This window comes from Balaenoptera physalus (genome assembly GCF_965194825.1).
Source record: "Balaenoptera physalus genome assembly, chromosome: 1".
Classification (NCBI taxonomy): domain Eukaryota; kingdom Metazoa; phylum Chordata; class Mammalia; order Artiodactyla; family Balaenopteridae; genus Balaenoptera; species Balaenoptera physalus.
In genome coordinates, this window is record NC_138882.1 from 176,503,264 (window position 1) to 176,527,626 (window position 24,363).

The following is a 24,363-nucleotide window of genomic DNA, read 5'->3' on the forward strand; positions in this document are numbered from 1 at the left end:
GCTAAGTGACAGAAAGTGAAAGACATTCCAAGAAAGGGGAGGATTGAGAGCAAACACAGGAGAAGCATGAAGCAACTGGCTCAGGGGCGAGTTGGTGAAGAGGAGGATGAATGGTGGGCAGAGTCACTTGAATCATCCTTCAGGCGATGGGAAGCTCCCAAGGTTTACGTGGGGAAATGGTGCCATAAAATGAATGTTTCAGGGGTGAACAGTATGACAGGATTAAGCATGTAGGATGGATTCTGAAATGACTGCGGTATACTCAAGGTCATCCATGGCTTTCTGAACACATATTTGCTGTTTATTTTTTTCATGATTGTATTGCCAAGAAATTTAAACACCACCACTGTTTTGGCACAAAAACACGACAAAATGTGTTGAGTTCCTCTTGCTGTTTTATGCAAAACAGCATAGCCTTGTCACACTGGTGTCACCCCTGCTTCTGATTTAAAATAGATGTTCTAGACACACAGTAAGGGTCCAAAAAATGCTCGTTCTTCCAAAATGAGGAGAGCTGGTTTTTAAAGCAAAGTAGGAAAACAGATCAGGAGCCTGCTGATTCCTCCCCTTTGGGAGGGGCCCAGTGGAAACAGCCTTATCTGGGAGGCAGATCTAAATTGAGTCCTAGCTCACCCACCACAGGCTGGTGCCCTTGGGCAAGTCACTTTACTTCTGTGGGGTGGAAGGGAGGCTCAGTTCCTTCATTTGTGAAATGAGATCAAATTCAACGTTCAGCAGTCAGACAGATCTGGGTTCTACCGCCTCTAGCTCTGTGATCTCTGAAATGGAGATATCTCACTAGGTTGTTGGAAGGATTTAAGGGAGGTAACATGTGTGAAATGTTAGCGCACTGATCCATAGAAAACACCGCATAAACTTTAGCTACTCTGATTTCTGGTTCTAGAATTCTGTGATCCAAGGCTACTCAACACGCAGTGATGTTGTATGGCAGGGTACCACATGGCACTACCAAAGAACTGGGGATCGACTTATTTAGCTTGCAGAAGAGAAGACCCAAGGGAGACCTAAGAACAATCTTCAAACACTTGAGAGACTGTCATGTAGAAGAGGGAAAAGATTTTTTTCTATGCTTCTCCAAAGAATTTAACTAGGCCCAGTGGGCAATGCAGTATAAATTGCTAACAATTTGAACTGTCTGCAAAACGGAATAAACTACTTCATGTGGTAGTGAGTCTCCTGTCACTGGAGGTGTTCAAACAAAAGCCAGGTGACCATTAATGATCCATGTAAAGAGCTATATGAAATGAGATCTAGCTATCTAAGAGATCTTCCAATTCAGATTTTATGAAAGAACTTCTAAGACCTTTGTGATGAAACAACATTTTGGGCAACATAAGTTTCGAAAGATCAAGCCAGAATCAATATGTGTACAATATTAAGCATATAATAAGGGTTCATCTGTAATAAAAAATGTTTGCTTTCCTTTTACAGTTTCCACATTTGGCTGTTGGATATTAAGCGAAAGCATCCAAGAAAAACGAGGCCTGTTTGAAAACAACTTCTTTTCACTGTTGCCCATTTTTTTGTGTGTGCGACAAACACTCATTACAGCAAAGTCTCCTTATGTACAATGAAACAGGTCAGAGATAGATTTGATATTAAAAATAAAAGACTAAAAACATAAGGGATAATTTTATATTATAATAATTTTAAATAATTATGTTTGGTTTCATGCAAGATGATGCTATCATTATTTTCTTGGGTGCAGACACACAGTTCACAAAACTAAGGTTTTGGTTCAATTTTATTGACAATTCCTAGATTCTTTCTTGAGCTTAATAAAGTATTAAGCTATCAGTTAACTCATCTACATCAGCAAAGCAGACGATATAAAACAGGGGAAAACTAAGAACTCACTTAGATTTAGCCCTTGCAGACACTGTGCTTTTATTCCAGTGGTTTTACAAGGAGTTCCTACTCCCTGAGCATATCCTGAATTTAACTGTGGGGAAGACATTCGTGGTCAAACGTGGAGATACACTGCCTCAAGATTTAAAAACTAGTTCTATGACCTTGAGGAAATCATTTAAATTGCCATGGTCTGGGTTCCCTTATCAGTAAGAAGAGAAGGTGAACTTCAACCCCTAAGATTGTCTCCACTTCTCACATCCTGTGGATCTAAAACCTCACCAGGAGTGATTTGCTGTGAGATGACAGCAACACAGCCATTTCTTTGAATAGTTGATGACCAGGCAACATTCAAATTGTACACACTGGGAGAAAACTATGGCTGACATAGAAAGGGGACCACTGGGACTTCTCTGGTGGTCCAGTGGTAAAGAATCCGCCTTCCAATGTGGGGGACGAGGGTTCGATCCCTGGTCCGGGAAGATGCCACATGCCACGGAGTAACTAAGCCCGTGCACCACAACTACTGAGCTCGCGTGCCTCAACTAGAGAGCCCGCGTACCGCAAACTACAGAGCCCACACCCTCTGGAACCCGCGCACAACAACTAGAGAAGAGAAAACCTGCTGCCACAACTAGACAGGAGCCCACACGCTGCAACGAAGATCCCACGTGCCGCAATGAAGATGCAGCCAAACAAACAAACAAACAAACAATTTAAAATAAAAAATAAATATTAAAAAAAAAGGACCACAATTTAAATCTAAGAGATATTTGGCATTTAATGAATGGCTAATTGTAGCAAGTTTTATGTAAGAAAACATTTTAAGCTTTAGTTCTGAAGAACATGTATCCCACAGTTAGCTAGTTTATTAAAGAAAAAATAAATTCCCATTTTGCCAAAGTGGGGAGCCTGGGGGATAACAGAATTCCAAAGAGGAACAGACTAAGAATTCCCAGTAGTTAACATTTGTCATTATAATTGACCCTGCTGGTCTATCTTGAGCTTAGTGGTTCAGTACAGAGATACAATGAAATGGAATCCAATTTATTATCAAACCGACAACAGAATTAGTCACCTGAGTAAAGACCAGTGTCAAATCCCTATCCTCTTCCTCTTTCCTTCCATGGTGGCTGTGGAGTGACTGTCAGCGTCCCACCAGGACCAGGTATCACAGCTGAGTTACTACTCACCCCCTTCCCCCCCCACATCAGTGCCACTGAAGGGACACTTTTGAGGAGACTGGCGGCAGGACTGTGGGGCTACTCTCTTGCAACATGTTCACTCACCCCTTGGGAGATGCTCAATAGTTACTTACACTGAAATATTTACAGAATTTGTGGCAAAACCATATAAACCAAACACAAAGTATACTGAGAAAGAATTCTGACCACTGAGTAGTTTTTTAAAAACAACAATATGTTTATATTTCATTTAACATTTGACACAGAAGAGGCCACATTTAAATAAACACATTCAATCTTCAGAGCACTTTAACTGCAGTTTTGTACCTTGGATATGACAAATACTCATATAAGATGCTTCCATAATTTCTTTTGTGATTTATTTTTATTTTTACAAATTATACCATGATAAAACATAATAAAAATTTCTCATGTGAAATATTTTTCTTTAACATTTTACAAGTTAAGCAAATGCATACCACAATAGATTTTGCTGTTGTTGTTGTTTAAATAGGGAGTTCTCATGATTTTAGTATTATACAAATTTAAGTTGAGACTACACTCAGAAAGAAGTTTAGAAAATGGCATTACAAAAGACTGGGAGTGAGTAGTGAAAAAAAAAACAAACCCATGCAGGACTTCTCTGCAGTAAGAAATCAGATGTTTTCACTGCCACAAGTCTTCAGTGCGGCCAAACTTAAAAACGAGTCCTCTGTGAATAAAATAAGAAACATCACATGACTAGCTGAGTTTGGTGAAAGAAAGACTGTGTGAGATTTAGAATCGTGGGAAACTAACAACAAAGAATAATTGATGAGTTGTATGGAAAAAACCCATGGGATGTATCAGAACAGAAACTGATCATTCTAAGGTAGTAAATTCTTTCACTGTGCTCAGCTGTGCTATTTACCATTAGCTTCCCTGCATCCTTAACTTCTGAGTTTGGAGACATATGTCCCTCCTAAAGAGTTAACCAATGTTTAGCATGTAACCATTATATGCCTGATTTTATCTAATTCATTTAACAAGCCTTTTTTTTTTTCTTTTAACATCTTTATTGGAGTATAATTGCTTTACAATGGTGTGTTAGTTTCTGCTTTATAAAAAAGTGAATCAGCTATACATATACATATATCCCCATATCCCCACATTTAGGTTGATTCCATATCCTGGCTATTGCAAATAGTGCTGCAATGAACATGACTGTACATGTATCTTTTTGAATTATGGTTTTCTCAGGGTATATGCCCAGTAGTGGGATTGCTGGGTCATATGGTAGTTCTATTTTTAGGTTTTTAAGGAACCTCCATACTGTTCTCCATAGTGGCTGTATCAATTTACATTCCCACCAACAGTGCAAGAGGGTTCCCTTTTCTCCACACCCTCTCCAGCATTTATTGTTTGTAGATTTTTTGATGATGACCATTCTGACTCGTGTGAGGTGATACCTCATTGTAGTTTTGATTTGCATTTCTCTAATGATTAGTGATGTTCAGCATCCTTTCATGTGTTTGTTGAAAATCTATATATCTTCTTTGGAGAAATGTCTATTTAGGTCTTTTGCCCATTTTTGGATTGGGTTGTTTGTTTTTTTGATATTGATCTGCATGAGCTGCTTGTAAATTTTGGAGATTAATCCTTTGTCACTTGCTTCGTTTGCAAATATTTTCTCCCATTCAGAGGGTTGCCTTTTCATCTTGTTTATGTTTTCCTTTGCTGTGCAAAAGCTTTTAAGTTTCATTAGGTCCCAGTTGTTTATTTTTGTTTTTATTTCTATTTCTCTAGGAGGTGGGTCAAAAAGGATCTTGCTGTGATTTATGTCATAGAGTGTTCTGCCTATGTTTTCCTCTAAGAGTTTGATAGTGTCTGACCTTACATTTAGGTCTTTAATCCATTTGGAGTTTATTTTTGTGTATGGTGTTAGGGAGTGTTCTAATTTCATTCTTTTACATGTAGCTGTCCAGTTTTCCCAGCACCACTTATTGAAGAGGCTGTCTTTTCTCCATTGTATATTCTTGCCTCCTTTGTCAAAGATAAGGTGACCATATGTGCATGGGTTTATCTCTGGGCTTTCTAGCCTGTTCCATTGATCTATATTTCTGTTTTTGTGCCAGTACCATACTGTCTTGATTACTGTAGTTTTGTAGTATAGTCTGAAGTCCAGGAGCCTGATTCCTCCAGCTCCGTTTTTCTTTCTCAAGATTGCTTTGGCTATTTGGGGTCTTTTGTGTTTCCATACAAATTGTGAAATTTTTTGTTCTAGTTCTGTGAAAAATGCCATTGGTAGTTTGATAGGGATTGCACTGAATCTGTAGATTGCTTTGGGTAGTAGAGTCATTTTCACAATGTTGATTCTTCCAATCCAAGAACATGGTATATCTCTCCATCTGTTTGTATCATCTTTACTTTCTTTCATCAGTGTCTTATAGTTTTCTGCATACAGGTCTTTTGTCTCCTTAGGTAGGTTTATTCCTAGGTGTTTTATTCTTTTTGTTGCAGTGGTAAATGGGAGTGTTTCCTTGATTTCTCTTTCAGATTTTTCATCATTAGTGTATAGGAATGCAAGAGATTTCTGTGCATTAATTTTGTATCCTGCTACTTTACCAAATTCATTGATTAGCTCTAGCAGTTTTCTGGTAGCATCTTTAGGATTCTCTATGTATAGTATCATGTCATCTGCAAACAGTGACAGTTTTACTTCTTCTTTTCTGATTTGGATTCCTTTTATTTCTTTTTCTTCTCTGAGTGCTGTGGCTAAAACTTCCAAAACTATGTTGAATAATAGTGGTCAGAGTGGACAACCTTGTCTTGTTCCTGATCTTAGAGAAAATGGTTTCAGTTTTTCACCACTGAGGACAATGTTGGCTGTGGGTTTGTCATATATGGCTTTTATTATGTTGATGTAAGTTCTCTCTATGCCTACTTCCTGGAGGGTTTTTTATCATAAATGGGTGTTGAATTTTGTCAAAAGCTTTTTCTGCATCTATTGAGAGGATCATATGGATTTTCTTCTTCAATTTGTTAATATGGTTTATCACATTGATTGATACGGATATATTGAAGAATTCTTGCATCCCTGGGATAAACCCCAATTGTTCATGGTGTATGATCCTTTTAATGTGCTGTTGGATTCTGTTTGCTAGTATTTTTTTGAGGATTTTTGCGTCTATGTTCATCAGTGATATTGGCCTGTAGTTTTCTTTCTTTGTGACATCTTTGTCTCGTTTTGGTATCAGGGTGATAATGGCCTCGTAGAATGAGTTTGGGAGTGTTCCTTCTCTGCTATATTTTGGAAGAGTTTGAGAAGGATAGGTGTTAGCTCTTCTCTAAATGTTTGATAGAATTCGCCTGTGAAGCTATCTGGTCCTGGGCTTTTGTCTGCTGGAAGATTTTTAATCACAGTCTCAATTTCAGTGCTTGTGATTGGTCTGTTTATATTTTCTGTTTCTTCCTGGTTCAGTCTCATAAGGCTGTGCTTTTCTAACAATTTGTCCATTTCTTCCAGGTTGTCCATTTTATTGGCATAGAGTTGCTTGTAGTAGTCGCTCATGATCCTGTGTATTTCTGCAGTGTCAGTTGTTACTTCTCCTTTTTCATTTCTAATTCTATTGATTTGTCTTCTCCCTTTTTTTCTTGATGAGTCTGGCTAATGGTTTATCAATTTTGTGTATCTTCTCAAAGAACCAGCTTTTAGTTTTATTGATCTTAGCTATTGTTTCCTTCATTTCTTTTTCATTTATTTCTGATCTGATCTTTATGATTTCTTTCATTCTGCTAACTTTGGGGTTTTTTTGTTCTTCTTTCTCTAATTGCTTTAGGTGTAAGGTTAGGTTGTTTATTTGAGATGTTTCTTGTTTCGTGAGGTAGGATTGTGTTGTTATAAACTTCCCTCTTACAACTGTTTTTGCTGCATCCCATAGGTTTTGGGTCATCGTGTTTTCATTGTCATTTGTTTCTAGGTATTTTTTGATTTCCTCTTTGATTTCTTCAGAGATCTCTTGGTTTAGTAGTGTATTGTTTACCCTCCATGTGTTTGTATTTTTTACAGATTTTTTCCTGTAATTGATATCTAGTCTCATAGCGTTGTGGTCAGAAAAGATACTTGATATGATTTCAATTTTCTTAAATCTACCAAGGCTTGATTTGTGACCCAAGATATGGTCTATCCTGGAGAATGTTCCATGAGCACTTGAGAAAAGTGTATTCTGTTGTTCTTGGATGGAATGTCCTATAAATATCAATTAAATCCATCTTGTTTAATGTATCATTGAAATCTTGTGTTTCCTTATTTATTTTCATTTCGGATGATCTGTCCATTGGTGAAAGTGGGGTGTTAAAGTCCCCTACTATGATTGTGTTACTGTCGATTTCCCCTTTTATGGCTGTTAGCATTTGCCTTATGAATTGAGGTGCTCCTATGTTGGGTGCATAAATATTTACAATTGTTACATCTTCTTTTTGGATTGATCCCTTGGTCATTATGTAGTGTCCTTCTTTGTCTCCTGTAATTGCCTTTATTTTAAAGTCTATTTTGTCTGATATGAGAATTGCTACTCCAGCTTTCTTTTGATTTCCATTTGCATGGAATATCTTTTTCCATCCCCTCGCTTTCAGTCTGTATGTGTCCCTAGGTCTGAAGTGGGTCTCTTGTAGACAGCATATATATGGGTCTTGTTTTTGTTATCCATTCAGCCAGTCTATGTCTTTTGGTTGGAGCATTTAATCCATTTACATTTAAGGTAGTTATCAATATGTATGTTCCTATGACCATTTTCTTAATTGATTTCGGTTTGTTATTGTAGGTCTTTTCCTTCTCTTGTGTTTCCTGCCTAGAGAAGTTCCTTTAGCATTTGTTGTATAGCTGTTTGGTGGTGCTGAATTCTCTTAGCTTTTGCTTGTCTGTAAAGGTTTTAATTTCTCCATCGAATCTGAATGAGATCCTTGCTGGGTAGAGTAATCTTGGTTGTAGTTTTTTCCCTTTCATCCCTTTAAATATGTCCTGCCACTCCCTTCTGGCTTGCAGAGTTTCTGCTGAAAGATCAGCTGTTAACCTTATGGGGATTCCCTTGTATGTTATTTGTTGCTTTTCCTCTGCTGCTTTTAATATTTTCTCTTTGTATTTAATTTTTGATAGCTTGATTAATATGTGTCTTGGCATGGTTCTCCTTGGATATATCCCATATGGGACTCTCTGCACTTCCTGGACTTGATTGACTATTTCCTTTCCCATATTAGGGAAGTTTTCAACTATAATCTCTTCAAATATTTTCTCAGTCCCTTTCTTTTTCTCTTCTTCTTCTGGGACCCCTATAATTTGAATGTTGGTGTGCTTAATGTTGTCCCAGAGGTCTCTAAGACTGTCTTCAATTCTTTTCATTCTTTTTTCTTTATTCTGCTCTGTGGTAGTTATTTTATTTTCCACTATTTTATCTTCCAGGTCACTTATCCGTTTTTCTGCCTCAGTTATTCTATTGATTCCTTCTAGAGAATTTTTAATTTCATTTCTTGTGTTGTTCATCACTGTTTGTTTGCTCTTTAGTTCTTCTAGGTCCTTGTTAAACATTTCTTGTATTTTCTCCATTGTAGTTCCAAGATTTTGGATCATCTTTACTATTATTGCTCTGAATTCTTTTTCAGGTAGACTGCCTATTTCCTCTTCATTTTTTTGGTCTGGTGGGTTTTTACCTTGCTCCTTTATCTGCTGTGTGTTTCTCTGTCTTCTCATTTTGCTTAACTTACCGTGTTTGGGGTCTCCTTTTTGCAGGCTGCAGGTTCGTAGTTCCTGTTGTTTTTGGTGTCTGCCCACAGTGGCTAAGGTTGGTTCAGTGTGTTGTGTAGGCTTCCTGGTGGAGGGGACTGGTGCCTGTGTTCTGGTGGATGAGGCTGGATCTTGTCTTTCTGGTGGGCAGGACCATGTCCGGTGGTGTGTTTCGGGGTGTCTGTGACCTTATTATGATTTTTGGTAGCCTCTCTGCTAATGGGTGGGGTTGTATTCCTGTCTTGCTAGTTGTTTGCCATGGGGTGTCCAGTACTGTAGCTTGCTGGTCGTTGAGTGGAGCTGGGTCTTAGCGTTGAGACGGAGATCTCTGGGAGAGCTCTCGCCATTTGATATTATGTGGAGCTGGGAGGTCTCTTGTGGACCAATGTCCTGAACTCGGCTCTCCCACCTCAGAGGCACAGGCCTGACGCCCGGCCGGAGCACCAAGACCCTGTCAGCCACACGGCTGCTGCCATTTTCCCCTGGCCAACAAGCCTTTTTTAAGTCAAGGTGCTAGGTGCTAGAAGCTAGGGCTATAAAAGTAAAGATACAGTCCCTGCCTTCAAGTTGCTCATGTTCTTGATGACACAATGTGGTAGTATAGGGGGTGGGGGTGGGGAGACACATATGTATCACATGTTAAGGGAGCAGAGAACATATGGGAATTTATTTTGCCTGAATGTGTTAGAAAAGGATTTACAGAGGAGGTAATATTAGATGAATTTTGAAGGATAAGCAGGAGTTTGAATGTGAGGTTGGGAGGAACAGGAGCTAGTGGGATGATGAAGGCAGATGTTTTAGGGAGAGGAAAAGGAAAAGTAGATCAAAAGGCAAAGAGGAATAAAAGACCATGGGGCCTCAGAACAAGCCCAGGAGATGGATGTGTCAGGAAATGCCCTCACAGAGCTTACACTCTAGGTTTTAGTTTGGAAAGTATCTATAGTTGTCTTCAAGGCTTCAGTTTAAGAGGGCAGACTGGAATTATATGCATAAGAATATGTATACACACACATATATATATCTCAATATAAATATCTGTGGTGTAGTAAAGCAGCGGAGAGTCCAATATGGCCAGAGTATAGTTTAAGAATCAAGGAAGATGAGCAACGGCAGTGGCCAGATTTGGTAAGCCAATTGACCAGGGTGGCAAATTGCCCACAGGGGCCTTCGGTGCCTTAGATGAGTCAAGGGGGCAGGCACCAGCCTGTGATCTACTAAAGGGGCAGCTGGTGCTCAGGCCCAGGCAATGCATGAGATAGGACTATGCAGAGATGCATCCCCATTAAAAGAAACAACTTTAGCTCCAGCGGATTGTTGCTGAGCAGGGCCCAGGTTGTTAGATCATCTAGCTTTTCAAGAAAGGCCCCAAATTCCAACTTTTGATGAAATCTCTTGATTTTTAAATGTCAGCTCCATAAAACAAAAAATACTGTATAGGCTAAATAAAACAGAATTGTGGGCAGAATTTGGCTGGATGGTCACTAGTGGTAACCTCTTCTGTAGACAGCTCAGAGTTTTGAAAAATTTTAAGGTGGGAAATGACAGGCTTAGAGCTTTGTTTAAGAAGGAAACCTGACATAGGAAAACTGGATCCAAGAGAGGGATAGTCAAGGATGTGAAGTGCTCATGAAGGGATGAGGACGACCAAACATAACAATGGAAACAGACAAAAAGAGAACTGGTTTAAGACAATTCAGAAGCAGACTCGTCATCAGGGCTTGGATGTGGGGAGTAAGTGCAAGGGAGAAATGAGAGGAGTGGACGCTTCAGTGGCATCTGCTGGTTTTCATATCTGTTTTCCAATCTCCAGTGTATACTCAAGGTTAAACCCTCAATCAAAATGGTTGATTTAAAACAGGTTTCATAGGGAATTCCCTGGCGCTCCACTGGTTAGGACTCTGTGCTACCACTGCAGGGGGCCCAGGTTCGATCCCTGGTGGGGGAACTAAGATCCCGTAAGCTTAGCAGCACGGCCAAAAAATTAAAAAAACAGGTTTCATAGGCCTTTATAAAGGTAAACACCTGAGTGTTTTTTGATGAAAACAAAAATGCAACCAGGAAAAAACAAAAAAAAGGTGCAACCAGGAAGTCATCTATACCCTCTCTTGGAAGTATATGAATTTCTCTTTATAAAGGATTTCATAAACCTCCAAAAAGTGATTTGATCTCTGCTCTTCCAGGTAATATCAAACCTACTGCTGCAAAAAAAGAAAAACCGAAGTTGGGTATTAGGGCCCCTACTCTCCAGAGAGCTTAAAAGAGATGTGGTAACTTCAGCACACTAGTCACCAGATGTAAACTATAATCTCAATAGTTTCTTGGGCAAGAGCCAGTCCCTCCTACATTGTCAGATGGTCACCTTTGGTACTGACATCAGTTTCTGAAACAGTAATTTCTAAGCTGTTGCTGAGAATTGTTCTGTTATAAATCAAAATGGTAGGCAATCTGCTACAACTGTTCTAACAATGGTGTCTATTAGTTGAATTTAATTTCAATTTGCTTACAGTATTTTCACAAAACCAAATTAGTTTTTAGACTTAATAGACAGAATAGTAATAAATGAGAAATTAACCAAACTCGTTGCATAGAAAAGTAATTTATTATAACTAATTTGAGACAATGACAAGTCACTGATCGGTTTCCAAGGTTTTGTGAAATGTGATAACTACCATATGAACTTAACGTGTTTCTTCCCTCATTGGAAAAGATAAAAGTTTCCCACAGATCTTCACTCAATCCTCTGGTTCCTCCCTGCTGTGATAGAGTAACTTCTCTGCCAAAAACAGTATCTCAAGGTGGAACTTACTTTATCCTCTACCTCTGCCAGAGAAAATAATGATTAAAATAAAGAAGTCTGCTGTTTGCCCTTCCTTGGCTGGTTCTCGTAAATCCCCTCCCCACCACTCCATCCTGAAACTTTTCTAACCCCTGCCTCTGACCCTGTTACACTGCCTTCCTTTGGCTGAAGTTGTGGGGCACTGAATTCCCCCAAGCACCTCTAACCCTGTGGAGATACTGGAGTAGTGAGCTCAGGGTGCCTGGTCCTTCTTTAAAGATGCCCAAGCCTCAGCATTGCAGCTTGAAAGGAAAAGAAATCATAAATATCAACACTGTCCCTCTCATAAACACAGGCTACATTACCCTATAAAATAACAAACTTACCCATATTTACCAAATTTGCATAACCTGGGGAGTGAGGTTTGTTCACTTTGTATTTTTCATGTACAGTGTTACATTCTTTAAAAAAAAAAAAAAAAAAAAAGAAGGCAGGAGGGAAACAGTACTAAGCAACTGGTTGAAGATTCAGCAAAAGGAGAAAACGTCAATTAAATTCATTCCAAATTTCAAATTTCACGCTCATAGTAGCTGGAGACTGAACTTTGAAGTCAGATAGCCTGAATTTTAGCCACATGATCTCAAACATGAGCTCTGTGCCTGTTTCTCACATATAAAATGGTGATAATAATGGAGCCACCTTCCGAGTTGTGTTGGGGATTAACTGAGAGCACACGTGTAACACTAAGATGATGCCTTGCACATAAAAAGTGCTCAATAAACTTTGGTCATTATTATTTTCTGCACAAAAATCAATGGACTAACATTTTTTAAAAAACTCTTTGGGTTTTCTCCACTAGTTTCAAGATGCAAGGTATGACCCAAAGAGGCTGTGTATCTTGCCACATGTAAGTTCACATTTTTCTTATTTCTAAACTGATTTTATAAAATTGCAAAAATGCTTTGTGGTAGAATGGAAGAAGTGTGAATACCAGCTGCTGACTATTATTAAAGGGCAACTGTTAGCATTTCATGAGTGGTTCAAGTAGATATGGGGCATCTATTTCCTTTTAGGAGGTGGGTGGGAAGGGACAGGGAAGGAAGAGTCCTAGAATAGACTGTCCTAGAATATACAGCATATAAAGAAGATACAGAATATAAAGGTTTTTTTAAAACCTTTTTTGGATTAAGGACATCTTTGAAAATCTGATGAAAGCCACAGACTCTCTTCCCAGAAACAAGCAGAAAAACCAGTGTCTTGCATACAGAAATACCCGGTGGTTCCCAATCTTCAGAAGCCTACCCATGGAACGGAAGTTAAGAACTCCTGATGCACAGGATAAAGAGAAGTTTTTGTTGTTGTTGTTGTTTTGGGGGGGAGGGGTTAAGTGGGAGGCCAGGGATTGGGGAAAGGGCAGGCCCTAAGTGTCCAGGAAAGAATGAACATTAGAAAAGATTAGTGATAAAAGTATTAAGGTCTTAGCAATCTTTTAATTTGTCATTGCATCAGAAGGATAAAAAAATGTCAGGGCTTTTCCTCTACCCCTCAAATGTCACAAATTCTAGTGACACCAAGGATAGTAAGAACCATAAAATGCATTCAGAAACAAAATTTTAAGGAGAAATGATTTTAAGCAGGCTTTCATTAAAAGCAACTGTTAGAGATACAGATTTTAAATGAACAGTGCCAGTGTTATGTAACTAAATCTACACAAATCACAGTTCTTCGTTAAAGGGGAGGTGGTGGCAATTTAAAAAATCGATGTATGTTCCCAAGGTGGGCAGCAAGCCAACCCGTGCAGTAAAAATATCTTTCTCAGTCTCATTCTTCGTATTTTATGACACTAACATGGGGAAGGGGCATTAGACAGGGGGAAATTAAGCAACTAAATATAGTAAATGACATAAAATAAACCATTATTTTAAAAAAAGATAGGATGAAGAATGCAAAACAAACTTACCCAAAAAAGATGAAGGCATTTTGGAAAAATACAGCAATTCCAGGGTATACGATGGCTTTTTCTGTAAAAGTAATTGTAATACTTAGAGGTTTATGATCTCAACACATTGTTTCTGATAAACTGGTGCATATCAGTTTTCCTGCCTAACAGAATTGATTTTTCTGGTAACTATGGTTGGTGTGGGCATTAAATGGCATAATACATACGACAGAGTGTAGCGCTGGTAGCCTCCTTCATTTATTTAACAAATACTGAGTACATATTATGTGCCAGCACTGTTCAATGTGCTGAGGATACTGCAGTAAATAAAACGGGCAAAGTGTTTGCCTTCACGGAGCTAGAGAATACCAAGAATAAATAAGGAGAAAAAGCAGGAAAGGTATAGGAAATGTAGTGAATGATGATATTTTATACAGGTGGGCAGAAAAAACACATAAGAAGGTGACACTGGCATAAGGACACGAAGAAGGAAGTGGGGGCAGGAGCCATGCAGAAGCAGCGGAACAACAAGTGCAAAAGCCCTGGGGTGGGAGTGGGCTGGTACATTAGAGGAATGGTCATGTGGGCCAAAGACAGAAAAGCAGGAGACAGATCAGAGAAGTACGAGGGGCAGGCTGGGAGGTGCAGATCCTCTAGAGCCTCGCAGTAATGGTGAGGACTTTGATTTTCACTCTTGGTGAGAGGAAAAGCCATCGGAGGGTTTTGAGCAGAAAAGTGACCTGAGCTGACACATTTCAATAGGATCCTTCTGGTTGCTGTGCTGACAGTAGACTAAAGGGGGGAAGGGGAGAAACAGAAACCAGTGAGGCGGCTATTTTAGGAAATCAGGCCAGAGACTATAATGGATTGAACCAGGGTGGGAGCCATGGAGAAGGTAAAAAGTGGTCAGATGCAAGACCACTTTTTTTAATAGCAGAATCAACAGGATTTGCTGATGGACTGGGGTGTGTGGGATGTGAGAGAAAGAGGTGTCATCCTTGACAGGCCTTAACCACCCAGGTTTTGGGCTTAAACACCTGGATGGAGAAAGCAGCCCCTAACTAAGATGGGCAAGACTGCCAGAGGACCATTTTGTCCCCATTTTATCCTCGACTGAAGTTGAAATTCTCATAAATTTCTACTATTGGAACTGTTAATCATAGCTGACTAATTGACAAACTGAGGCATGATGAATAGATGAATAGCAACTTTTTCTCATAATAGTTTCAAATTAATCTGATTACCATAACCACTGGTTTGTATAGGCCTTCTCTACTAGAAGGCCACATTAAATAACTATTAACACTAGAATGACTCATAAAGATCCTATATAAAGGCAACTTTATAAAATTCCAGATCTGGTGCTAATAATTCTCAAAGCATAACCTGGCTTCAGAAGCCTTTAGGAAAATAACTTAAAAGTCTATGAGATGAACACATTCCTACAAAAAGGGGCTCTGTATCAATAGTTGTATCTAGGAAAGAAGAATTATCAGTAATTTTATTTTCCTCTGAGCTCTTTTATAGTCTCAGTTTTCTACAATGAACAAGAATTATGCACTTCACATGATAAAAGGTAACATTTTTGTTTTTAAAACATGATGGTGATAGATTTTATAGCAGCAAGAAAACTACTTATGATATCATGTTAAATGCAAAAGGCTAGGTTCAAAATTATATTTATACTATGATTATAACTACTTAAAAAACACAAGATACCAAAGGAAATATACCAAAATATTTAAGAGTAGAAAGATTATTATAGTTTTTCTTTTCTTTCTTTTCTACATTTTTAGTAACATGGTTTTATAATATATAAATAAAAGAAAAAATATAAATATTTAAAACTGCCTATCATTCCTATCTGATTAAAACAATTTTAATAAAAAATCAGGAAACCAATGATTTCAATCCAAGAATTACATTTTATTCAAAGAAGTAAAATGTTAAAATATGAGCTAGCTTAGATCTCTGCTGGTCTAGTTTGGCAAATCATTAATATTATATTTTTACTATGATAAGCATCGTCAATTTTACCCAGAACATTAAATGGATCTCATGTTTTTCTGGGGTCCCTCAAGGCAAAATTTCAGCCAGGGACCCAAAAGCAGGTCTTTTCCTAGCTTGCCTTAAACTGGCCTTATATAGCAGATACGCCTGAAGGGTTAATTTGCTTTTCTGTCTAAAAGAAGATGCTATCATATTATCACGGAGGCTTAGCTCAATAAATTTCAATTCTAGGATGTTAGAGCTTTGCCTGGATATTATTCAGCAAGTCAAAACTTGCCAAATAGCTGGACAACATGTGTTCTGCTTTTGAGGTTTTTGGAAGCCAAAGAGAAACAAGGTATAGAGCTGTGTTCCATTCCTTCCAGGCTCTAGATTAGAAAATACAGAAGAAAGGCACACTAAAAACATAGCAAACAAACAAAACAAATACAGATAGGGGGAGGAGAGGTCCCAGGCACAAATGCCTTGCTAGTATGAAAAAAGCTTTATTCTAAAGAAAAACCAACTTTAACACAAAATTTCAGTATTCCATTGAAGTAAAATAAAAACTGCGTTTTCTCTTACCTTTAGCAACATACCCTCCAAAAAGAATCCACATAGATGCGATCAGAGAGCCAAAGGCCAACATGAAACCAATGAACAGCCAAATGCGAGCACCTTAAGGAAAATAATATTTTACCAGAATTGTTTCTCAAATGGCAGCAGTCAGTTCAATTAACATTTCAAAAAGAAGACAAAAACCCAAAGAGAAAAAAATGTGTAGTTGTCATTAAAGTCTAAAGCAAGACCAGTGAAAAATGTGCTGAGTATCATCAGTGTGGACGTTGGCCCTTTTCCTGTTGGTTGGTTGGTCTGTATATTCTAAGTGCCTAAGCTTACTTTCCCCAACTATGACACTGAGAAAAACTTCACTCTCCCTTCCTATATAAATCTCATGAAATATGTTTCACTATATTTAGAAGCTCCTTCTCCAAGTATTTTTAGAAATTGTGCTCCAAAGTTTAAAGCCCTCCAAGAGAACTTGCAAACAATAACATAGGTATACTTAACAAAAAATTCATACTCAGTGATATGTGAACCTAAACACTACCGTATTTCCCTTTCAAGCAAGTCAGGCAGCAAACCAAATTCAAATTTAGTGTGGCTGGCACTTAGGACTAAGTTGCATTAAAATTATGTTAACAGAGAAAGACAACCAACTTATAAATCACATTATACAATATTTATGAAGATTTGATATGAAATAAATGGAGTTATTAGATGGCCTAAAATGAATTCTGAGATGAGTTTGTTTAATTAGCACAAATACATTTTAATAAAAACACTGCCCTGCTCAATAAAGCACAGCAAATAGAATGTTATACATAAATTTCTGATTTCATACCCAAAACATAAAATAGTTCTGAAATAATAAGCTGTTACTCATAGATGAGATACTAAAACAAATACAACTAGCTCTGGACCCCCAAAGCTGTGCTAGCTAACAAATTTTATTTATGGATTTATTTATTTATTTATTTATTTATTTATGGATAATATTATTGGCTTATCATTACCAACACTAACTGCTAACGTTCATCTCTGTTTAGAGTTTACAAGGTTGTGGTACGTCAGTATTTCTGTATCTCTTCTACTTAAGTTGATCTACAAAGAGAGTGAACCAAAGGAGTCTGAAAGCATAGACCAGAGCTGACTACTGCAGTTTCTCCTGTTTCATTAGGGAAAGAAAAAAAAAAGTCACCTGAAATTTGCCTATATCCAGGTTTATTTTTGTATGGATATAATATTTTAAGTTTACCACTTAAACTGCTCAATAAATATCTGTCCCCTCAAATCTTTGACTAAATTGGACCCTATAGGAAGCTGTGCTATACGTATCCTGTATTCTGCCTACCTTGGGTACATGGCCATGGGGTTCAGGGGATATGAGTTCCTTAGTTGAGCAAGGCAGGCCTGGGTGAATCTAAGCACTAAAATTCTATTATTCTATTCAGTTTTGCAAGATTAAAAGAGTTGCACAACAAAAATGAATGCACCTACTACTGAACTGTATACTTAAATTTTGGTAAATTTTATGTTGTGTATTTTAAAACACACCAAAAAACTATGACTCTAAGCTATTTCAAAATGCTAATTCAATCAAGTAAGGTTTGCAAAAAAGGGAAGAAAATAATTTATATGGTATAGCTTCTTTTAAAAAAAAAAATTAATTAATTAATTAATTAATTAGGCTGCACTGGGTCTTAGTTGCGGCACGCGCAATCTTCATTGCTGTGTGTGGGATCTTTGTTGCAACATGTGGGATCTTTAGCTGTGGCATGTGGGCTCCAGTTCCCTGACCAGGGATCCAACCCAGGCCCCCTGCATTGGGAGCGCAAAGTCTTAACCACTGGACCATCAGGGAAGTCCCGGTACAATCTCAAGTAGCAGAAATTCTATTTTGCACATGTATTCTTTATTATATACTGTTCTTTACCGTACTCTATATACATTTATATCCACATATTATTGCACAGGGTTATATATTCAAAACTGTGCATATATTTAAAAATACTATTCTGCAATCTTTGATCAAATGCGACTTTTACCTTAGGCCTTGGAACCTATAACCTCTCCTTGGAACCTATAACCTATCTCCAATCTGAAGGAGTCAGACAAGTGGCCCTTCCATGTATAATTCTCATTTTAAGGGTGTATAGTAAGATGTTTTTTGCACCTATTTACCTGTTTGACCCAGGCAACCTTCACTGTAACTATCACCTCGCACTTGTCCATTCGATACTGCATTAATCCTGTGTGAATACAATAAAACCAAGAGATCAGGGTCTCTGACTCTTAACAGGAAATTATCCATGACATCAAATTACCAGGTACAATAAGCTAGAGTTCTGAAAATTTAAGGTAAGTCTTCATAAGTCTTGAGTAATGGGTTTATACACCTTAGGCAAGTCCCCTCAACCAGATATCCTGTAAAGCAGTGGCCATAGTCCCCAGACCAGCAGAATCAGCATCACCTGGGAATTCTTTAGAAAGAAAATTCCCCGGCTCCACCCCAAGTTTATTGAAGCAGAAACGCTGGGTATGGGCCCCAGCAATCTGAATTTTAACAAATCCTTCAGGTGATTCTGATGCTTGTTAAAATTTGAGAGTGAAATTCTCAAAATTATATCTTGTTAAGATTGGAAGGATCTTTACCTTGGTCCTATCTAGTTTTCCATTTGTACACATCAGACATACTCAACATGAAGAGATGCAAGTGGTAAAATCTTGTTTTTTCAATCCCTGTTACACATTCCAGACATAAGAAGTCTTTTGCTGACTTTCACAGAAAACTAAATTGAGATAGCCTTGCTTTCTTTAGAAGTATCCTCTGAAAATTTTAAAATATTATGGGAAACTGTTCACAATACATCAAGAAGTTAGAAAACTATGTATGTGTGTATGTGTGTGTGTGTGTGTGTGTGTATCTCCATTTAACTGTGTATGTGTGAGTGTCTACTGCTAGAAAGACACAGGGGCTGTGTCTATCTTATTTCTCACTTTTAGTCTCAGTGCCTAGCACAGGGATTGGCAAATAGTAGGTGCTAAATACATGAACCCTAATTTTTTCACAACAACATAAAGTCTTAATTTATTCATTCAAATCTAAGTTTTAAAAAGAATGATCAAAATACTCTTAATTATTTTCAGTGATCTCTTTTAAGTTATTTGGTACATAAAACAAACACATTTTAAAACAAGTTTCATATTTTTAAACAATGCAGATGTTCTTGGGCTAGTGGCTATTGGCTCTTCTTTTTCCTTGCTGAGCCACCTGAATACACTTCACAGCCCTCTGTGGGACAGCCATGACCCTGCCTTGTCAGTCTTCACCACTAGGCACATCCTCGAATGAACAACCTCTTTTTGTTCTCTGGTATTACTGGTTTTATACATATCTCAAACTTATAGAAAAGTCCCAAGTATAGTTCAAATAAATTTGTTTTCCTGAAACATTTAACACTTGCCAACATGATGACCCATAACCCCAGAAATTTGTATGTATTTCCTACAAATGAGACAGTTCTACCGAACAATACAACCATCAAGATCGGGAAATTAACAATGACCCATTCCCATTAGCTAACCATCAGACCTCATTCAAGTTCCCCGGTTGTCCCAATAATGCTCTAAATAGTAAAAGGATCCGGTCCAGAACCATGAGGGACATTTTGTTCTCCTGTCTCTTTAGTCTCCTCAGTCTGGACAGTTCCGCAGTCTTCTCTGGCTTTTATGACCTTGACCCTTTACTCCAGCCATGCTGGTCCCCTTGCCATACAGCCTTTGTGCTTGCTCTTCCGTCTGCCTGGAATGATCCTCTCTTATGTATCTCCATGATCAGATCCTTAACTTCTTCAAATCTGTACTTAAAAATCACCTTCCAGTAAGGCCTTCCTTGACTCTATTTAAAATTTCTGCACCCCCTGCTGACATCTCATATCCCCCCCTCTGCTTTTTCTCTCTAGCACTTATCATTATCTTACGTGCTATATATTTAATTTATTTCTCTTTAGTTACAATCTGCCTCACTCATTAAGGTATAAATTCCATAAACGTATGGATTTTCCTGTTTTATATACTGTATTTACTGTACCTAGAGCAGAGCCTGGGAATATAAAAGCTTAATAAATATTTGTTGGATGAATGAATAAACAAACTCTTAGACAAAGTATATGGTTTCTGACGTGAAAGTAAAGTTATAAACACTGGCAGCCTAGAAATAAAAGGATAGCAGCTGAGAGAAGCTGGGAGACAGAAGTGGGAGAGGAGAGGTGGAAGGAAGAACAGAAAAGAAGCCTGTTGCTTTTCTTCATCAGCCCTTCTCTATGATTTGACTTTTAAACCATGTCCCATATGTTAATTTGGTAACACTTAAAAAATTTAACTCTACTCAACTGTATGTAAAACATTTTTCTTTTGTGACAATCTGTAAGTCATGTCACTAACAATGACACTTACATTAGGAAGGCTATGGTTGCTATAACACCACAGGCATGGTAGGAGTGGTTGAACTCTTCCATGCTGGGATAAATGACAGCTGCATCTATGATAATCCACCAGCCTGTAAAAAACTAAAACAAACAAACCACAAAAAGGAGAAAGTACAGTTATTTCATATCTTACTGGATAAAAAGAAAGCAAGGAATCTTGCTTTCCAGCAAAGAAAGCAAGGAATCAAGCAAAGAATCTAAGTGAAGAGATCCCTTCTAATAAAGTCCAAAATTTTCTTAAATGTTCCAGCAGTTTCTTGCATATAATTAGTATATGGCTTAATATCTGATGAAAGATTAGATACCCTAAAGTCCCACAGCAATTATTATTTATTAACACTTCTTTTCTAAGTCTACTTTAGTCATTATTTTATGTTGCCATATTAAAGTCTGTAATCTAATTTTGTGAACTAGAAGTTACAATATTTCATGGCAGGAGAAAGGAAAAAAGTGATTCAGACTCCAGCTGACAGGAGGAGTGGCCTGTTGTCGATATATTATAAGCCTCCAGGAAGATATTATTGAAAATGAAAAAAAAAAAGTATTCAAAATAATATAGGGAATAATTATCGTTGATAGAATTTTAGCTAGCCTCTTGGTGTTGTGAAATAAACAATGGCTATGCAGTACTGCTTTCCCTTTTGATGAATTATAGTGTAGTCTACAGACGGTTTCAGAGATTATGCTAAATTCAATTTAAATACCAAATTATAATTTATCTTAATTTCATTTGGTTCTGGACACTATCAAGGGCAAACATATAATGAAAAAACATTAAAACTGCACAAATATTTTTATCACATGAGCAGAAACTTACAATAAGATGATATTAAGCAAATACTGACAAGTAGCTTAGAAGGTTTGGAAAGTAACCCCCTTCTCTATCCCCACTTGCAACCCTGACCTAGTTCGCTCTCAGCATTGCCATCTTCAGGGAATTATTTTAAAATAACTATTTTAGGCTAATCAAATTATTTTTATCAGGTTACAGACAGATCCATACTCCATTAATGACTTTTTTACTAGCTAGTGCAAGTACTCTTTCACTGTTTTTTTTTCACCCTTAGCTCAATGTATTCAAGATATTTTCTTCATAGACTAAAATTCAAAGCTTTTTTTTTTTTAAGAGCAGAATTTCTACAGTAGTTTTATATTTTGACATTACTTTGGAAAAATATAGGATAATTATTTTTCATAGATTATAACTGTCAGAGACTAGGCAAAGAGGACATATTTAAACTTAGAGTTTTGTTTGTTTAAAATTCACTCTTTAGAGCATATGACAACATTAGAGGACAAAACAAATATCAGATACCTTGAAGGATCTGTAATGTAAATAAGAATTTTATACTATAAATTACTTCTAAGCAATATATTTTTATGAGTTCTTTCTATTTTCTAATGAGATTGAGAAGAAAGCTAACGCTGGATCATGGAGAAACACAATCATATCTCTTGAATGGTTTTGACCTGATTGTTTCTTAAACACTTCTTAGTAACTTAATGTACTTATTAAGAGGAAGCATAATCCATGCTATGAGTACGTGTATAAAATATACTGTCTTACTATACAATTTTTTTCATGCAGTTAAAGTAAAATAATCTAATCAAATTTCAAGCCATAATGTCAACTCTTTAAATGGAATAACTAAACCCTCCCATAAATAAAACAAAATATCAACGTTTATTTTTAAAAATTCAGTAGTCAAAGATAAAATAAATAGCACTTACTTAAAGACATCACACAGAGCTTTAAATACATAAAAACAAACATACCAAAATAATGAAGGTCCAAATTATCAAGGACACTTACTAGGATACCAGCAGCAATGGAAGCAATAGTATTGCGCTTTTCCCCCCAATCAATGCATTCTGAGCATCTCAAGCCTTCTAGAAATCCAGACATTTTTTTCAGGTCACTTGAAAAAACAAACAAACAAAAAAAACCAACTAAAGTACTTCTATTGACTTGCTTCAAACCTGACTTATGTTTCTAGAAAATAATTAACAGTTTAGGAATAATTTAATAAAAGTGAAGTTACAAATACTTTATCTGGCTACATATACTTCAGAATATTTGATTTAGCTTTTGATGAATTTCCACATAACTTTGGAAAACAAAATGTGGACTCATTTAAGTTTTTTTTTTTAATTTAAAAGATAGTTTTGGTATATTTTAAGCAATATAAACAAAAGTGGGCATCCAAATATTGAAAAAATTTTACACTGATTATTAATTTTAATTCCAAACTAAGTTATTATGTGACTTAGATATTTACAGTCCAGCAGCACTAGCATAGCAAAGAGACAAATGATAACACTTTGGTTCTGAGTTAAAGCACGGACTCAGATGAAAAATATTTCTCTTAGCAATTTACACATTTTGTCATAGAACATGTTTCTTCACACTCAGATTAAGAAATTAAACACTGCACCCGCATCACATCCCTTCACTTCATTATTTTTTCCTTCTCCATGTCTGTCTGTTGGCGTCATTTCTATGTAAAGAACACCCATTTAATTTTAGTAAGCTCTATCTCTGATTCTAACATGTTTTCCAGACAAAAGAAAGCACAAAATTGAAGTCAATATTAATTCAGACCATAAAAAAAGAAGGAAAGAAAGAAAAAGAAAGAAAGGAAGGAAGGAAGAAATTAAAGAAAGAAGGAAGGAAAGAAAGAAAGTTAAGAAAGAAAGAAAACGCACTGCTATATTACCATGGCTAAATTACCATAGACGACATTTACATAAAACATTCCTTAGAGCTGGGCCATACAAACCTGGTCTGAGACACATCCATAGGATCTCTATTTCAGAATATGAAAAAGCCTGCATTAAGTGTAAATTGTTAATAATCAAGCAAACATCCTAACTCCTACAGTGAATCTTAACCTGTCCATGAAGCTACTCTGTAGCCAGCAACTATGGTTGTTCGAAAACATATTCTAAAAAAGAGCAATGAATCCAGTTGGAAACTCCCTTTTAAAAATTAAATTTAAAACTGTGATTATACCCAGTGCTAATATGCCTTTAGGACAAGTCCAATTTTGAAAATTCACTCGTTTTATTCTTCCCTGTGAGGAACGGCAAGCCAGTATGTTGTTTTCGGTTCACCCCAATGACGCCGCCCCGAATCCGTTTTTCTTTGGTTTATTACCCGCACAACTCGTGCCCAAACTCCGCCCTCCAGATTCTGGGGATCTGAGGTGTAGAGTGGTCTGCGACTGGGAAGATGTGGAAACTAGTTCTAGCTCTTATGGCTCGGCCATCTCCCTCGACAAGGGAACCAGCCGGCTTACACTCCTTCCGGGGTGTCAGTTTCTGCAGCTCTCAAGTAGGGGGGCATGCTGAGTTTCAGGGATCCTGTGACGTGCCGGGGAGGGCGCTGTCCGGAGTGCGGAGGAGGTCGCCCTCTCCCGCCGCCGGCCGGACACGAGTCAGCAGGAAGTGGCCAGGAAGGGTCCAGCAAGGCACAGCCTGAGCCTGCAGCTTCCCAGAGGGTGGACCCAACGACTCAGGCAGCATCAGCCGGGCAGACACTCCCGGGTCCCGGCCTCATCCGGCCTGCGGCAGTTCCTCCCCTTCCCCCACTCCTGCCTGGCACTTACGTCCAGCCCCGCGCGTGCAGTCGGTCCAGAGCCCGGTGTCGCGCCGCGCCGGGCCGCCTCACTTTCCCAGTTCCAGCCAAGAAAACAAAACAGCTACAGACCGCCGAATACCCGGATTGACGAGCACCGCCCCAGGAGCTCGGTCGCGCATGCGGAGACGGGGCGGAGGGAGCGGCGCGGGGAGAGTAC

The 24,363-nt window shown here is 37.9% G+C and overlaps 2 protein-coding genes across 4 annotated transcripts in view; one reads left to right on the forward strand and one right to left on the reverse strand.

Annotated features, from left to right (window-relative positions):
• The window catches only part of LOC309642206 (RH-like protein), a 40,609-nt gene extending 36,843 nt beyond the window's left edge, over window positions 1–3,766 (forward strand). The window contains exon 10 of the mRNA XM_082423428.1: window positions 1,453–3,766. Coding sequence (XP_082279554.1) covers window positions 1,453–1,479 — 27 coding nt within the window. The 3' untranslated portion in view covers window positions 1,480–3,766. The remainder of the gene's footprint in view (window positions 1–1,452) is intronic.
• TMEM50A (transmembrane protein 50A) lies at window positions 3,280–24,328 on the reverse strand. Of its 3 annotated transcripts, none has more exons than XM_082423386.1 (7): window positions 24,175–24,328; window positions 22,380–22,485; window positions 20,535–20,647; window positions 18,261–18,328; window positions 16,101–16,193; window positions 13,548–13,608; window positions 3,280–3,765 (listed from the first exon to the last, which is right to left on the reverse strand). In XM_082423386.1, the coding sequence occupies exons 2-7, from the start codon at window positions 22,470–22,472 to the stop codon at window positions 3,720–3,722; spliced, it is 474 nt and encodes a 157-aa protein (XP_082279512.1). In that variant the 5' UTR covers window positions 22,473–22,485; window positions 24,175–24,328; the 3' UTR covers window positions 3,280–3,719. The 3 variants fall into 3 exon arrangements, with proteins under 3 accessions (XP_082279512.1, XP_082279513.1, XP_082279514.1); XM_082423387.1 differs by lacking the exon at window positions 24,175–24,328 and adding an exon at window positions 23,724–24,006; XM_082423388.1 differs by lacking the exon at window positions 24,175–24,328 and adding an exon at window positions 23,580–23,691.
• Window positions 24,329–24,363: the final 35 nt, after the last annotated feature.